Source organism: Ictalurus punctatus, chromosome 11 (assembly GCF_001660625.3).
Source record: "Ictalurus punctatus breed USDA103 chromosome 11, Coco_2.0, whole genome shotgun sequence".
NCBI classification, from domain to species: domain Eukaryota; kingdom Metazoa; phylum Chordata; class Actinopteri; order Siluriformes; family Ictaluridae; genus Ictalurus; species Ictalurus punctatus.
Window position 1 is genome coordinate 6,962,892 of NC_030426.2, and position 18,656 is coordinate 6,981,547.

The 18,656-nt window shown below is 39.6% G+C and overlaps 1 protein-coding gene across 3 annotated transcripts in view; it reads right to left on the bottom strand.

The window, feature by feature from the left end:
- The window catches only part of LOC108271544 (cadherin-22), a 273,022-nt gene that overhangs the window by 90,479 nt on the left and 163,887 nt on the right, over nucleotides 1–18,656 (bottom strand). For 2 of the 3 annotated variants that reach the window (XM_017479185.3, XM_017479184.3), the window contains 2 exons: nucleotides 12,711–12,830; nucleotides 7,432–7,599 (listed from right to left, as the gene is read on the bottom strand). In XM_017479185.3, the coding sequence (XP_017334674.1) occupies nucleotides 7,432–7,599; nucleotides 12,711–12,830 (288 nt within the window). Of the gene's footprint in view, nucleotides 1–7,431; nucleotides 7,600–12,710; nucleotides 12,831–14,025; nucleotides 14,190–18,656 lie in introns of those variants that run through there. The other variant, XM_053683580.1, reaches the window with a different exon arrangement.

An 18,656-nucleotide genomic window follows, 5' to 3' on the forward strand; every position in this document is an offset into this window, starting at 1 on the left:
TCTGTGTGTACTTTGGGATTTGTAGTCGTCGTTGACCATGTTTGTAGTTTGCCGTGCCTTCTGGGAAATGGAGTCGCTAGTTTGCTGTAATATGACAGCATCATGTACACTCACCATCCAGTTTATTAGGAACACCTGTACACTTGCACATTCATACAGTTATCAAATAAGAAAATCATGTGGCAACTGCTCAGTGCAAGAAAAAGCATACAGATACAGGTGAAGAGCTTCAGGTAATGTCCAGTTTGGGTGAGTCTGTGCTCATGATAGCCTCAGATTCCTGTTCTTGGCTGACATGTGTGGAACTCAATGTGGTATTCTGCTATTGTAGCTCATCCACCTGAAGGTTTGATGTTTTGTGCCTGCTGAGATGCTTTTCTGCTCACCAAAGTTCTAAAGAGTAATTATTTGAGTTACTATAGACTTCCAGGCAGCTCAAACCAATCTGGCCACTCTCCTCTGACCTCACTTATCAACAAGGTGTTTCCACCCAAAAAACTGTCACTCATTCAATGTTTTTTTTGTTTTTCTCACCATTCTCTGTAAACTCTGAGAATGTTTTGTGTGAAAATCCCAAGAAATCAACAGTTTCTGAAATACCAGCCCATCTGATACTAACAACCATGAGATGAGCAAAGTCACAGAAATCACACGTTTTTCCCATTCTGATGCTTGATGTGAACATTACCTGAAGCTCTTGACCTGTATCTGCATGATTTTGTGCATTGTGTTGCTGCCACATGACTGGCTAATTGGATACATACTGCATACACTGAAGCTAAGCAAGGTTGAGCCTGGCCAGTACCTGGATGTGAGACTTCCTGGGGAAAACGTCTGGGTTATGCATGTATGCTGGGTTATGCCCTGTTCCCTGAGAAGGGAATGAGACGTTACGTTTTACGATGGTATGACAAAGCTACGCAACATCGTGTTTCCTTCTCAGGGAACAGGGTTACATGCGTAACCCAGATGTTCCCTTTCAAAAGGGAACTCGACATTGCGTTTACCATAACACTATGGGAACGAGAATACCCACTCTGACATACCGAGGGTATGGCCTGTTCAAAAAGATCCAAACCTGAGGGTCACTGCAAGACACTTGAGCCCGGGGTGGAATGAATATCCAGGCTATAATAATGAATGAATGTGTGTGGCACAGACCACCCTGCAGCAGCACACACATCCTGTAAGGATACCCCTTTGGACAAAGCCTTCGAGGAGGTGACCACCCTAGTGGAATGAGCCCTAATGCCCAGAGGTGTAGCGAGACTGCGCGCCTCATAAGCAATAGAGATTGCTTCCACTATCCAATTAGAAATGCGCTGCTTTGACACAGCATCACCTCTACTGTCGCTGCCAAAGCAGACCAGCAGCTGCTCCGACTTACGCCACTGGCCAGAGCGGTGGACGTAAGTACAGAGAGCCCTTAGTGGACACAGCAGATGCATTCTCTCTTGTTCTGGTGTGAGAAACAGAGGAGGGCAGAAAGCCTGCAACATCACAGGGTGGGCAGCAGATGTAGGCACCTTAGGAATATACAACCTTAGGAGTATGTCCAGAGAGTACAGTTCAGATGACGCAGATCTAAAATTGGCCGCATATTGTTTCCTATTGTCCTATTTTTATTGTTTCATATTGTTACTCCTATTGTTTGGGGACCAGGAAATAATGGCTGTAAAAACCTCCCGTCCTCAGAGAACGGGTACATGTTCTATGGCCCCTTTGTCCAAGAGGGATCTTACTTCCTGTGCTAATGTCAGGCTCTGGTTTGTGCTGACTACTGTGGTGAGTACACCTCTCAGCCAGGGGAGGTCGAGCTCTAAACTGGACCTGGTGACCCTTTTCTCCAGTAGACAAAACCCCTGGAGACACATTTGGCGGTAGTTTCCATGCTGCCAGATGGTCTTTTAGTGACGTTAACTATTCCACATTCTATTGGAGGGATAGCATCAGATTTTCGATGCCCTGTGACAGCTCGCTGACCAGAGAACACTGAAAACTTGGGACTGCCTTGGCTAGAGGAGGCCCTACAGTATCACTGGGGGCTAACTGCCCTAACATCCTCATGTCCCCTGATTCATCCCTCCACAGCCCCTCAGGACCGCTCTTCTTTGTCTGCTTGGCCTTTATGACCATTCTCAGATCAGGCCTAGTAGCAGGCTGCGACTGTGACCGCCCGGTTCCCCTGGCTGTCTGTGGGGGTTGGCGGGCTGCCATACTCACCTTCTGTGTCTCCCTCGCACTAGTGCTGGCCCAGGCTCCAATCGTGGATGCCCGGGTTAACTCGACACAACAGGGAAGGAACTGGCTGAATGCCACCATATGTCGAGCTCACTCAGCAGGTGTGCTTGGTAGGCCTGCAACACGGTCATTGTCTGCAGTGACCCACAAGCAAGACTACTACTGCATAGGCCTTGCCCACCAATGCCACGGTGGCTTGGTTGGCAAAGCCGGCCTCCCTAAATCACCTGCCGTCGATGGAGAGAGGTAGCTCGCAAGAACCTCCTCCACCTTCAGCATAGCTAAATAGCCAGTCATCCCCCACAATGGCCGAGTAATCCAACATCATGGGGTTATAAATACAGCTTATGCATGGTTTTCCCCCAGAAGCCTGATATTTTGTCATACACTCCTGGAAGAAAGGGGAGTTTTCTGCAGTGTGAGGGATTTACTTTCACTGGGGAGAAAAAGCTCATCTAGCCTTAGTAATCACTTCAAGCAGCTCTTTATACGCTGCTCTCAGTTTTTAGTACACCATTCTGGCTCCTCTGAGTCAGGGAGGAATTATTACTATTATTTTTGTGTGCGTGTTTTTTTCTCTTTTTATTTCCTTTTTGGCTTTCCATAGCGTAAGGAGTCGCCGCGACGCAGACTCCAAAATCCAGCAGAGAGCCGGACTCGTAAGACAGAGCAAGAGATAGAGCAGCTCTCATCTCCAGCTCCTCTACGGCTAGCTGCCTCGGCAGCGGACAGCCCAGATACGCGAGGCTCTGAAACCAAACTCGCTTCGGCTTACGAGAAGAAAGCAAGTTGCGAGCGGAGCTGTCTACTGTAGGTGTTACAATCACATGCTCCAGCCTAGACACTTCGCACAGAAAGTGTGCACTACTCCCTGTGATGAAACGGGAGCAAGCCGTAACACACTTCTCTAACTCATATTTTTCTCTCCTGCTCATTCCTTTTTTTCTTCTCTTTTTTTTTAAAGGGATAGAAAAGTTAGATAGAGAGGAAATGAAGCGTCTTTTGTTTCTTTACACAAACAACCAACATGCAGTCTCGCTGAAGATAATAAGGCTGACAGCGCGGTTCACAGGTGCCATATTTATATCCCGCAATGCGTTTAATTTCCATGTCACCTGATCATGGCAGGCCTATAAATAGAGGCATGATTTTACACAAGCTTCAAATACCGGTCACGCGCAAGGGCACTCCCATGCTGTTATGCTAAACGCAACGTCGAGGTCCCTTTGAATGGGAACTAAGGTTGCTGCTGGAAGTAGTATTAGGGAGGCCAGCAGGGGGTGCTCACCCTGTGGTCTGCGTGGGTCCTAATGCTCCAGTATAGTGACAGGGATATTACACGGTAAAAACAGCACCGTATTTCAGATGAGAAACCGAGGTCCTGATTCTCTGTGGTAATTAATATTCCCCATTGGCCTTTATCTATCATGGCCCCTAATAATCTCCATCCCTGAATTTGCTAAATGACTCTCTTCTCCTCTCCACCAATTGCTGGTGTTTGGTGGGCATTCTGGCACAGTATGGCTGCCGTCGCATCATCCAGGAGGATGCTATACACTGGTGGTGCTTAATGAGATTTCCCACCATTCTATGTAAAGCGCTTTGAGTGCCTAGAAAAGTGCTATATAAATGTAAATAATTATTGTTGTTGTTATTATTATTATCATCATTATTATTATACATGAGGAGATGTATAGGTGTTTCTAATAAAGTGACTGCTAAGTGTATATGCTATCAAGAATAAAACATGCAATATTACTTTGAAACTCTGAAAAGCAAGGTAAGCATTCTCAATTAGATGACCAGAAAGGAATGGTCTAAATGTGGGCTTCTCTGTGTTTGAGAGGAAAATGGAGAGGAAACAAGAGCGCCATTGACATGAAGAGACACTGGGCACTGGATGCCTGACTCACACACTCTCTTCATTGTGTTAAATCTAGCATAATAATGACTAGTGGAAGAAAGATAGGAGTCAAAGAAAACACCGGAAATGGGTATGAAAAAATATCCACATGTACATCAATATGTTTAATATACTCGCATCTAATGCTCCTGAGCCAACACCCACCCACCCAACAAACACACATATGCCCTAGTTTCCCAATGACTTTAAATAATATTAAAAGCTTTGCCCACCAGTTCCTCAGTTATATGTAAGCAATGAGATTTATCACAGATTTTCCTGATCCTCACCATTTTAAGCTCTCATACCAACATCGGCCTCTTTGTAGACCAGACAGAGAGGAGTGAGGAGTGTTTGTGATGTCATTAAACACAGAGCTATCAAACTCTCTGATCAAAGAGCTTTGGATTTGACAAATCCAGATATTCATTTATTCAGCCACTCACACTGGATCAGGCTGCTTGTTCCATAACAAACACCATTAAGACAGTGTAGAAACCTGTATACCTAACAGCAAAAATGGCACAGAGAAACCCCTGAGGTCCGGTGCAATGCAATAAACTGTGTGTACCAACTGTATATCTGCATCTGTTAAGTGCTTGAAATATTCATGTCCGTATTTGGATTTAAATCCGAAATAGCCATGGACTAAGCTTGAAGGGTTTTTTTTTTTTCAATCACAAAATATGAACCCTTACCACTATGTCCCTGGAAACACTGGAAAATGCCAAGAATGGCAGCATGGTCTGTGAATTCTAGCTCTGACACTACATAATTGGTCTCAACTACAGCGTAATCTCAACTGACCACCCCCCCCCAGTCACACAGTTATTATTTTTGTTTGTACCTGTCCGCAATATATCCAGTGAATTTAGTTGGCTCTACATACCAAAATTAAAGCACTAAATACTAAAATATTAAAAGCCTAATTTAAACCACCATGGCTTTGACCCAGCATTTACTAAGGACCATGCTAGTTCAGCCTCATATCTGACAACTCACTGGGACCCACATAAAAAGTAAAAACTTCCTGCTCATGAGACTTCTTGTTGTTGTTGCTGTTAATGGTATCCCAGTCCCAATGTACACCTCTAGTCTCAATCAGATCTCTTGTGAAAAAGCTTGCTACCCCTATTCATATCTTGAAAATCATTTAACTAAAATGATATATGATCATGTTCATACGGTCATTCTGGACAATCTTTTTGTTTGGTTCCTAAAAAATTCATAATCTATGAAAACTACAATATACTTGAATAAAGTTTGTGTTTAGGATGCCTTCATTTAAAAAAAATCATATGAACAACCATGTCCTAGCTAAATTTAACAAACAGATCAGGCAGCTTGAGCCAAAAGACCAGAAGAAATTTGTATAATACACTGTTGTTTGGCAGCTTCAGCAGTGTGGCAGCATGGAGAGTGATCTCTTTGATGGCTAATTATATATTTCCTTAGTGGTTTATTGATGGATCTACTCTGTGTTAATGATTTCAGTGCAGTATTCGTCCACGAGTATACCGCAATGCAGAATATACCATTTTTACTCTAGAGGGCCTTGCGCATAGTGGTTCTTTTTATATAATTTTTTGCACCAGAAGTTTAAGCCAACAAACAGTAGCATTAATGTTTTCAAAAATTATGGTGTTTGGAGTATTGCATAATTTCTTTAATCCTTTTCCTGGCGGATTAATACTGGTGATAAATAGCTATTATATGTTGCAATACTCTATTGCAATGTGATTTCTGAACATTTTGGAAGTAAGATTGGAATAGAGTCTTAATTTAAATAATTAAATAAATAATAAAAGGGCCATAAGTATCTTAAAGCCCTAAAATCTGCTTGTAACTTAGTTAACTGCTCACAGAGGATTTTACTGCTAAAAGTAGGTCCTAAACCTGCAAAAGCATGAGCAACCCTAATTTAATTTTGTTGTTAAGGTTTTACATACTGCATGTAATGAAAAAAGAGTTTTAAATATATATATCCTGTTTAATGGGGAAGCATTGCAATGATCGGGGAGTTGTAATGGCACTTACCACAGCTATTAAGTAATGGAGTACTGGAGTACTTATTAATGTTACGCTCCCGCCGGCAGATGGCGCAAAGACTGCTGCAGAGTCGTTTGTTTTGATTTACTCCCTGTTTAAGCATTGGTTGTTTGTCGAGGGTGTGTCTTAAGTTAATCCAGGTGTCAATGTTTTAGTTTGATTGTGTTAGGTATTTAAACCCCTCGTGTGGTTGCACACTTCACGCAGTATTTACGTTAGTTATGTTGTATGAGTATGTGAATGTTGAATACGTTATGTATGCTAAAGCGGTCTTGTTTTCATGTCCTGTTTGAGTTCCTTGCTTCGTATCCAGTGTTCAAGCAAAGCCTGTCTAGACCGCGTTACCTTTGTGTATTCGGCTAAGTGATAATAAAGACTTTGATCTGCACCTGCTCCCGCGTCCAGTCCCGTTTCTTGACAATTAAGCACTATTATTAAGCACTGGAGACCAATGTTTACACAACTATACACTGCTGAAAATATCGTCTGTGGGTTTTACATCATATAGTAAATGCCCTCTCAATTATTAGCAATTCAATCGATGCTACAGATATTTCCTAACTGAATACTGACAGTGATAGGCTTATATTGAGATCTGCATTTCACAATGCAATATTACCAATTAAATAAATAAATCAAAGAAAATAAAATGAAAATGTGTTACTGATTTCATATTACATATACTCATGCCAACTGTTTATATTTAGAGGTTTACAAACTACAACCTATTCTTACACCAGGGTGTAGTCTGTAACATATGGACGGTGTATATCATTACTCTAATTGAATGCACTGAAAGCCATTAATGCACAAATGTTTCATTCAATTTTACTTCCTAATTACTTTATGCAATGGAATTATGTTTAGAAGTTTATCATGCAGCCTACTACCACATCAGCCAATCACTGGTGACATTCATTCATAAAACATGCCATCATAGCCTTTTAGCTTTGGAATTCCTTACTTAATATTCCTCTCCTCGATTTCATGAATAAGTTTTAAGTATAAACTCTTAGTTAGGAGCGAATACCGTTTACTATAATTTTTTTTTTTTTACTAATTTTTACATTCACCAGTTGTGCCATTGGTTTTATTGCATGACAAAGCCCTACAGACATTTTGCCTGCCAAGTTTTTTCCATATTCCACTGGAATATTTTTGTTCAGAACCAGAAAGAAGAGTCATGGAAAGGCCATTGTTAATGACACGTTTTTAAGGTATACTTAATGAGCACTCACTCTGAGGGAAACGTGGAGGGTTGTCATTAACATCCGTGATCACTATGGTCACCGTGGTGGAGCCGGAGAGACCACCCATTTGGCCTGCCATGTCTGTTGCCTTGACAACTAGCTCATAACGGTCCTGGGTCTCCCTATCAAGGTCTGCTACGGCTGTCCGAATCACTCCTGCAAAGAGAGCAATAGAGAAATGGAAAGGGGAAGTTCACGTTAGCCAGTTGTAGACATGGTGATGGTAGGGATCTTCAGTATCAAGGGGAAGCATAACAAGCCAAATAAAACAAGTGCAGGAGAATTTACTTCAAATTCAAATTTCAAGTTGAAATGTGAAATTTGTATACATTAAATCCGGGAATAAATAAAACATAGCAGTGAGACCAGAAGGAAAAGTTATCACTATTCTACCAGAGATAACGTTCTGTTATTCTTTCCAACTTCTGCGCAACTTCTACACTTCAGAAGATTCCAACTACTTAACTTCTATTCTATTACTTCTGTGAACTCATGATGAAAGCACTGCTTAGAGTTTTTAGTTGGGGCCTAACTGCTTAACAATTTTTGTTACAGGAGTTCTGTTTAAACAAACAACATAAACAAAAAGGTAATGCTTTACATTAAGACTTTCTTAGCTGACATCATTATGGAATTAGTTAAGAAACAATAAGTAATGAAAACATAGTATGAAATGGAAGGCAGAATCAGTGCACCTGATATTTCAACTAAACACTATGAGTGCCTATAATTGGCACACATTCTTTCTCTCTCTCTCTCTCTCCCCCTCTCTCTCTCTCACTCACACAAAACTGTATGCTCTTGCTCACATTTCCTTCTGCACCAGCAAAACAAGTAAAGGATTCACTAACCCTAACTCTTGATCATATGTTTGATCAGAAATCTGATGAGGATGAAGGATGATTAGATGATGTTACAGAAGCGGAAGAGGATATGTTTGAAATAGAAGAGCACACAATGTGATCCAAACCATAAATCAACTGATAAAGAATCAGCTGATGACTAAGTCAATCCTTCTAAGGTGGAAGTTACATTTTTATATTAAATAACCATGAAATTATTTATGCTTATTGGGCCTTTGCTATCATACTGATTAACAAAAATAAGAATTAATTACATTCATTACATAAAATGAATTATATAATTTAAAAAAAAAATTTTTTTGCAGATGAGCAACTGATGAACAGAGTGAGTTAACAAGTTAACTATTCACCCATTTTCTGTACTGCTTATCCGTTACAGGTGGATCCTATCCCAGGGGACTCGGGGCACAAGGGGGATGCCAGAGAGAATAATGAAGCGACTACCATTATTCTCTCTGCTATATCCATTATTTTCTGGTATCGCAATGCTTTGTTGAGCATTATCCTTTACTTACATAATACATTGGCAGTACATCTGTTATATGAATAAAATTTATATGTAAAACTATTGCTATTAATCTGAACCTAAAAATTATAACTAATCATCCCTTGCATGCATGTGCATTTCAGGTGGTGTGTGGTCTTTACAGTCTTTACATATGTTATTTCTAGAGATCAGTATCTTTCTGCACATTGTTCAATGAAAAATATAAAATGGAAAGAATCTAATTATGAAAATTTGTGTTCTACTTAGTCATCTTTATGCTATGGTGAGAGATTTATAAAGTCATACTCTCCGTTTCTTATTCTCCCTTTCTGTAGGTGCAGCTTTATGAGTGGTGTCCCAAAGAACTGTTTGTGTATAACAGCATATCTCTGTTCATAATGCAGTGGCATAGACAATAGCTTCAAGCATCAAGAACATAGGAGAAGGCAGAAATCACTTATACTGATATTAAAGCAGGCAAACCAATAATAAAACAAAGCATTTGAAGATACTGTACAGCTCTTGCAATGGTACATATTATGTTACAATTTTCTTCACTTGGTTTACAATTTGTCACATACTTAATCTGAATACCACACATCTTGCATTTATTTTACTCCTTCTATCCAGCAAAAGGAACGTGAATGGCCTGAATACTTTCTTGTGCTTGTGCACACACATGCCGAGACAGTCGAACAAAGTCAATAAATACTGCGGTCATACAACCTTCTTCTTCTTCTTACTTTGTACACATGTCAGACTATAGGGATCTGCATAGCAGCTTGTAACTATGATTGGAGCAACAGGTATCCTGTCTTCCAAAGTTGACAATATAATCATATCCCTGGACTTCTCTTCTGCTGTGGTGAGCTAATTTCTTTCTTAGATTTTACTACCTTATTTGGAGAAAGCTGAGGAACTCCATCATCAAGTTGGCTCCCTTTGTTAGCATTGTCAGCATGAGCTTGACTTACTGTGCTGTTAATGAGTTAGGTACTACTCCTCTATATTGTTGCTCAGTGATACCAGTTACCTCATTCTTCTGCTGCAGTTATTTTTCCCTTTGGCACCATGCTCACACTGGGGCTGGAGTTACCTCGATCTCCCCTCAGGTCAGCTCTTCCCCTCAGGCCGAGACTTCCTTCAGTGTTGTTCACTCAGAGTTTGTTCCATATTTGCTCTACCAACTGGTGGGCCTGTGACCAAGTGCTGCTAAAATGGTGGGATTCCTTTGCTGGGTTTCCTTTGCATGTGCTGTTCGCTGGATCTGGTAAGAAACATCACTGGAACTGGACTTGATTTTCTTTCATTTCACCCCTCATTCTCTCCACAGGCCAGTTTCTTCCTCAATGTTTTTTCCACTCAGTTTTCCACATCACCCACCATCTCAATAGTGGAGCTCTGGCTACATACTGCTAGTGTGTTTGAGTGGCTTTTCCTCCACTACTATAACAAATACTGTTCTTGGTTATCTGTGTGATAAATGAAACAAGCTGCAGGATTTTGGCTTGTAGTGTTTGAATGCTCTGGAAACTAATGACTGGCACTAAATTTATGTTCACTACCTTGGTATTAACCACCTTAAAGAGACAGTTTTTGGTTGCACAGCAATACCAGTGATAACAGGGTACACAGCTTTATGTTGACTGATCAGATCAGTGGGTCCTGACAAGGTTGCAGCAATAAAAACTCCAGTTTCACCATGGGCCCACAACAATCTCAGGACTCTGACCAAAGTAGTCTCTTGGACAAAGGCACAGTTCAGTACAAAGGGTTCTACTCAATGTACTTCCTTGTTCAGAAGAAGGACAGTGGTTTGCAGCTGATTCTAAATTTGGGGCGGGCTGAACTGGTTTATGAATGTAAAAATGTTGTCAAATGTAATTCATGGCAGGCAATCATTGGACATTGGTGGATCCTAGTGATGCCTATTTCAATGTTCTTATCCCTCTAGAACACAGATGATTTTAAAGTTCAATCTATTGCCCTTTCTTCACTGCTACGGGTTTTTGATATACATGTAGGATGTCCTATCTCCTCTAATGGCCACAGACATCGGGATACTGCCATTATTGGACCCCCCTTGCTCACATTTTGGAGCTCAGACTCCATAATATTGCAACAGTCCAGACAATTCATTGGCCTTATTGCTCTCACCAATCAGATACAGCTAGGCTGCTATATGTGATACTGGCCCCTAATGAGTGTGTTAGGATTGTTGACGACAACTGCAGTAGTTCCCTTGGGCTTGTTTAAACATTTAGATTCTCTGAAATGAGTTAAAACCATGTGGCTGAATAAACCCTAAATAAACCCTAAACATGCCCTCATCTCAGAGAATGGCATAGATTCTAACTTGCTGGTGATACTAGCTACAGTTACCATGAATGTGTCCTGTACTGGCTGTGTGGCCCCTGGTGTGAGATCAGATCACAAAACAACCAGTCAGAATTAAGAGCAATCCACTGGGCCCTAAAATTATTTTAACCAGTTCTGAGACGCTGTCACATAAGACAATGCCATGGCAAATTAGATCCTCAAGGCACCGCCTAAGGGCCTCATATGCCCTTAGGTAGAAGCTGTTCTGTGAATGGGGTGCACGGTATCATCCAGTGCACTACCCAATTCCCAAAATGTTCTTCAGGCACTGCTAGACAGTGGCTAGTTCGCATTAACTCTAATGGTGTATGTGGCAGCTCAGCACTATGGATGGCATCTCTTTGGGGGCTCATAAATTATGACCTCTGAAAAGGGCAAGTGGTGAAATAAAACCCACCCTGGGTTCCTTGTCATTAGTAACCATTGCTGATCTGGCAATAGCTTTTCAATGAAATGAGGCTGTATGACAGTTGTGTTTATTGCAAATTAAACTTCATATTTCATCATATTTGTTGGAAGGTCTCAGCATGTGTACATGTGCGCACAATAAGGTATCCAAGTATCCAGGTGATACCAGTTACATAACTTGCATTCTTCGGCAGGCAAATTCAAAAGCTCTTGAAAGAGAAAGCATAAGATGTTTAGTGATATCCCTAAGAGGGGTTTCCTGGCAACACACAGAAAAATGCAAATGTAGCTGGAAGAGATGACACTGGAGAAAAATAGAGGGATAACTGATTTACAGCATGGAAAAAAAGACCACAAAACATTGTCAAGAGGGACACATCACAAATTGACATACAATTTACCATTGTCTTTATTTTACCCTATAAGCATTTCATGAATTTTTTAAAACTGTTTTTATGTTAGATGGAAACAATAAAAGGTTATATAACTAAATTTTTTTGTGCTAACTAGCTGCCTTAATCATCATCATCTTTTCTCCCTGTCTGTCAAAAACACTCAGTTAGCTGAGGTTGCAGTTTTATTTTAGTATTTTAAATTTCTTTATTAAATGAGAAGATGGGAGCTTATATTGGTGGATGTCAGGACACTGATGATACCTGCAAAGGATTTCTATCCCAGAATTCCCAGTTGCACTAATTTAGTCCCATGAGAAGCTTAACCTTCAACCTGAAAACTGCCACTATGACAGATTAAGACAGTTAAATCTGGAAAAACTGGCTCTGAATGTTTAACTATACATTTTAAATAAACAGTGAGAAAGTAAAAAAACAAACAAAAAAAAACAATAACAATAGTATTGCGTGACTAACACAATGTAAAATTATTGAAAGTGGCCTCATTTCTGGTTATCATATACACTGTGACATACTGCAGTCGTAGCAGTTATATTCTTAGACACTTTCAAAGAAACTCCTCAGTTAAAATGTGTACTCTTTGGATATGTCCTGCATTTAATTCTTAATGCTGTGCATTATAAAATGGGGAGTAAAAAACTTATATGACAGATGAATATTTAAAAGGCTGCACTAAGTGCCACTCAATCTGAAATGCACTGAATGTCTGTGTCTTACCAGTCTGTCTATCAACAGTGAAGAAATTTTCTCCGTCCAAAACACTGTACACTATCCTGGCACTGCTCCCGTACGTCGGGTCATCTGCGTCTGAGGCCATCACTTTCATTACTGATGTACCTGCCAACACAGAATTAATAAATGATGAGTCTCAACTATTGTTTCACAAGACAAACCAACATAAGTCATAGACTACTGTGTTTTTGTTTAAATCCCTGCCTCATTAGTGCAAAGTCATTTTTGTTGAAAGGTTGCTTTGTTTATGGTTTGTGTGAATTAATTCTTTGTTGTGTTCGCCTTGGCGCCTCATCAAATCCAAAGCTCATGGTGTAAAGTACATTTACATTTAGCCTCATGATTTAACTCAAGCAAAGTCTAAAGCCTATAAAACAAAATGGTGCTGAATTTTGAATATGTCGGGAAGGAGGTAGAGCATGCATTCCTATATAATGACTATTATACAACAATTAGTTCCAGTCCACTAATTTGATTGGTCAAGTGGTGTTCCAAGAGTGCTTATATTTCCTATAACCGCACTGGGACATTTCACTGGAGTTTGAAACCGTTATTACATCAAAACCTATTACTGGCATCATCAGCAGACATGGCAAGCAATACTTTTCAGGAATATAATTTTTTTCATGAAATATAAAATTTCATGAGTTGATGAAAAGGAAGCAGAGATGACAATTTCACCAGAAGCACCTTTAATGGAAATAATAATAATAATAAAAAAAAAAGGTAGCAAACCAGATGACATACAGGTACTGTAGTACTACAACATACTCTTCTTTTGGTTCTATATCCACTAGTGGAGCAAAAATTAACAGAACATTTGGCCATATTGTGTCCAAAATCACTTGATATTAATATATTGTTCATAGGACTGTTTTATAAAAGCAATACCACATTCGCAATCATGTGGTTATAACCTGTGCTGGACAGCCTGTGGCGATTCACAGTCACGCCGATTTTCAGTATAACCACACTCTTGCTCATGAAATATTGCTTAATTGTTTGTGTGGAAGCTAAAATGACTAACATAAACTTTTTTCATCCAGGTAGGCCCCAATGAACAGTTTTATATGAGCAGAAAGCTTCCCAAACATAGTTTCAGCTGTAAGACCATTCAGTACAGTTTCTGGGTACAGTTTTCAGAATATTTTACCATCATGTTTATAAATGTTGCTACAACCCTATTGGACCATTGTCTGAGAAATGTTTTAAGAAAATGTCATTTGTGAACCAAATTATTATTAGTGCTTATGTTTTTAAAACATTACAGGTAGATTATTTGGTAATATTACATACTTACCTTCTTGGTTAAAAGAGTGTCATATAGTGAACGTTCTGCTAGCATTAGCTGGAGGAATAGATGTGAAGCAAGAGTGTCAGTAGAAGCGAGAGAGCAGAGGGCTCTATCCAGGCTTCCTGTAATTGCTGACAGCTGGTGGTGTCTGCAAAAAGGTCACCGTTACACTCTCCTCCCTAGACCTGTCACACTACTGTCCAGTCACACCATAATGCTATGCTAATTAGGTTAATTAAATAGAAGTGTCAGGGTCTTGTTTGTCTCCTGTCATCAGAGCTGGCTCCCAACAGGCAGCAAGGAAAAAGGACATTGTTTTATCATAAGAGTCGCTGAACCATCTTCACAATTTAACCTTTTGACTTTAAGCTGTTTGACTTTAAGTGGTTGGTTCTCCTTCAGTTGTATTTTCAATCCCCAAGTTAAATTTTGTTATAGGAAAGACTAAGTAAATGATAAGCACACATATGCAAATATCAACTGATTCATTCAAACTACAATGGCTATTTTGATATGTTGGCCTGTTTTGTATGACGGTCCACTTCAAGGAGAAAGGTAATATGCATGTACTATATATTGGGGAATATTTTCTGAAATGTTTATAAAATAGTCACCAGCACCAACTATCACAAAATAGTCTTCCCAGTATTAAAAAATTGTTCCCCATCTGCTTCTTCATATGAAATTTCAAAATGCAAATGCAGAACTGCGTGTATACAGATCACTTTCAAGTCCATCCATATTGCATTCAAAGGCTGTTCAAAAGTAAGATTGCATCCCACCCCTTCAGTAAACAGTGACTTATAAGGAATAGATTGAGAGATAGAATTGAAGAAGCCATGCTCCTTCGTGGGATTAGTTCCTTATCTTAATTTTCCACAGGTAATATTCATTGTGATGCTTGGATGTTTGCCAGCTTGACACAAGTTGGTTAACACTACAGGTGAAAAAGCTATATAAATGCAAATGCTATTTCATTGTATTTATACATTAGCAGGAACAGGAAGCAAACACACTGCTTCTTATTAACACATTGTTGCAGATTCCCTAAAAACTGCCCAGATTTTTTGGTGATTCAAGGAAATACATAAGAGGAAAGAAAATCTTTGGAGTCTTAACGCATGCAGAATTTTAGTGTTTGAAATTGGGGAGTGTTTACCCAGAACTAGTGGGCGAACAGTCTTTACTATGCTCAGGGATTTAAAACGTACAGAAATCCTGTGCCTTCGAGTTTGAAAAATTTATGTTTGAGTTCCCTCTGTGTTCTGCCACAGTGCAAATATTGTTCTAGCAGCAAAACACATTTCTTTCGGCTTGTTTACAGAGTCTGCTCTTGCTTTTTGCTCCCCCGGTGCACTGTTGTAACCCAAATCTGGCATCATGCATAAATCCATATAACTACCATGTACCACAGGATGTGTAGGGAACTCCACATGGCACATTTATTTGTACTTTCATTATACTGGTGCTTCAGTAACTCAACCACCATAAAATCAGACCCAAACTAGAAATAAAATAAAATTTAAAAATACACAAAAAAGCACATTTATTACACCAGCACCTTTTCCGGAACCAGCGACTCCCGGAGCAAGTAACAAAATTATGTATCAGCCTGAGGCTGTGATCTTGAACACATCAGTGGAGCTCAATGGATGTGCCCTCGTCACCTGGACTGTCTGGTTCTTTAAGACATAGGAATGGAAGTAGATTAAAAAGCATCAGTGCTGGGAGGCCACAGGGCGCCTTCGTTTCTGATTGGTGCTGCCAGAGATTAAGCAAGAGTAGCATAAAATATACAAAGGGATTCATTAAAAAGTCAGTGGTTTCACTTTTTCTCTTGCACTTGTATTTGTTAATTGATTTTAAAATAAACTTATTTCTATTAGTATGTACTTATTAGTGGTTAGCTTATTTGCCTCGCACCTCCAGGGTTGGGGGTTTGACTCCCACCCCTGCCCTGTGTGTACACAGTTTCAAATGTTCTCCCTGTGCATTATGGGTTTCCTCTGGGTACTCCGGTTTCCACCTCCTGTCCAAAGACATACGTTGTAGGCTGATTGACATTTCCAAAATTGTCTGTAGTGTGTGAATGTGTGTGCGCGACTGTGCCTTGTGATGGGTTGACACCCTGTCCAGGGTGTCCCCCACCTTGTAGGTCAAGTCCCCTGGGATAGGTTCCAGGCTCCCCTGGAACCCTGTGTAGGATAAGCGGTTCAGTAAATGGATGGATGAAACTTACCTGAATGCTCCCCTTTATCCTATTATCAAAATTTCTATCCTGATGAGTGTAGTCGCTTACAGGATGACAATGTCCCATCCAATTATGTAAATGCATATGCTATGGCCACTAACGTGCTAGATAGCACTTTCAATCACCTTCATCAAAGCAGCAACTGAGGGAATATTATTTGGAAAAATGTACAATTCCAGAGACTTGTCAAATCTTTGCCAAGGCACCCTGGCACTCTTCTGGTGGCCCAGCGCCTTATTAAAGTACTTTTGTTCTTTGTCACCTGTTTGTACATAGATGTGAACAGACACAAAGACTTCAATGTAAAATTAATTTCATTGCTAAATATCAGAGTATGTATTCCTGAAGTTATTGTTTTTCTTGTATGAGATTTATGCACAGAGGGTGTCAACAAAATCTGTTTCAAGCAGCGGATGACGGCTCTTTGGGGAAGGAAGACGGCTCAATTACAGCATGCAGCGAGGCCAGAGGAGGTTACCCAGTGTGAGACCCCAGACTGACAGCGATTTAAGAGCAAGTGTCATGAAAGAGATTTGCGTTTGTCTGGCTACAGTGACAACACAAACACACAACCAGACCCCCCCCCCCCCCCCCCCTCTCTCCACAGCCCTGTTTTAATCACCCAGTCTAAGAGCTTCCTTCCAAAATCTTTGTGCATTATGGATCATTTAGTGCTCCCATAAAAGCTGAGGTGTTTTCACATGAAAAGTTAATTCACCAACACTTCCTTCATCATTCATTCTTCACAGGCCCACATAAAAACAGGGCAGTGAAGCAGTGAAATATGGAGAAAAGGAGGAGGAAAGAGTAGATGGGTGGAAAAAATGTCACATCATAAAAGTCAATGACCTGCTAACTGAGATTCTAGATGAACTCCTAGAAGGATTAAGTCATGACCGTTTTTCATCCAGAGACTCTAGAAACAATATAGATTTTAACAATTACAAACCCCTTTTTGTAAGAGTAATGTGTAAGAGTTTTTAATAGCAGGCACTAATCATTTTCACTATTGTCCATTTAATGCCTATAAAATGTAATGTGTTACTATTGTTGTGAAATAAAAAATAGCTGAGTAGTTACACCAAAACTTTCTATTCTGAAATGTGCTGGGGACAAGGATTAGGGCAGGCTTGGAGGAAAGATGCTTGATCAATTTAAAAACAGGTTCATAATGACAAATTAAATCATAGTACAGTATAAACATTTAAATGTTGGTTCATGATTGCAGTAAACCACAACAGATACTGTGCCTTCTTTTCTTTTTAACTGTTTAAAGTGCACTTTAGAAATAGAATGAGAACTTTACTTTGTAAGACTATTTTGTACAGCTTGCAGGTTCATAACTTAAGAAAAATAATATTCTCACACAGAGCTCCTTCCTTACATAACCCATCAAATCATACACTGGTCCAGGTCACACAGTACAACTTGCCACAAAATAAATGTTCTAAAGCCTATGTTATTTAGCAGTTTTTTCAATGAAAAACAAGTGTGAATAGAAACTGGATTCTCTGTCTGCTTTATGCTCTGTATATCTACAACAATTGGTAAACAATACCTTCTGTATTCTGTACTTAGCTATATTGGCAAATTTTGGCATCAAATCCACAGCTGGGGAAAAACCCTGCTGTGGTTTTACTGCAACTAATACAACAATACTTCACAGATGAAGCCAAAAAAAGATGGCAAGAAGTAAGTGAGCGAGTGTGTGTGTGTGTGTGTGTAAAGTTGTTACCTTTCTTTACATTCTAAACAGAATATAAAATATTAAGTTTTAATATAAAACAGTAGCACAGATTATACCAACTCTGTTAACAACACTATACAAGTACTGTTAATGCAATGCTAACAATACCAACCTTAAAATATTTCTCCACTTATCATATGGCACTAATAGACAATCACAATATAACTAAATCACCAAAGTTTGATTGACTGAAGCACTTCATGATTGATATGTTTAAGTCTTTGTAACATGCTAGGCTGTGTTCTCTTTACAGCGGTGTTTTGAGGAGCTTTTGCTATGATGGATATGCTAATTGAGATATTGATAATATACTGTGTATGAGCCTCTAAGCTGAATAGATCATTACTGAAATTCAACCACTAATAAAATATTAATGAAAAATAACCGTAAAATTATTTATGAAATGCAAGACGTTCTAAAAAGTTAGTGAAGACATGTCCCCGCCACTCTCACATTTCATACACTTTTACATGCTAGTAAAGAAGAAGAAGAAATAATTCACAATCAGTCTCCATTCATAACCACACACTCATAAAAATTTAAGCATTTATTCAGGTTTGTTCAAATACCATATCTGATAAATCAGTTCCTGATACGGATTCCCAGTGTTTAATTGCACCACAAGCATATTATATAGTT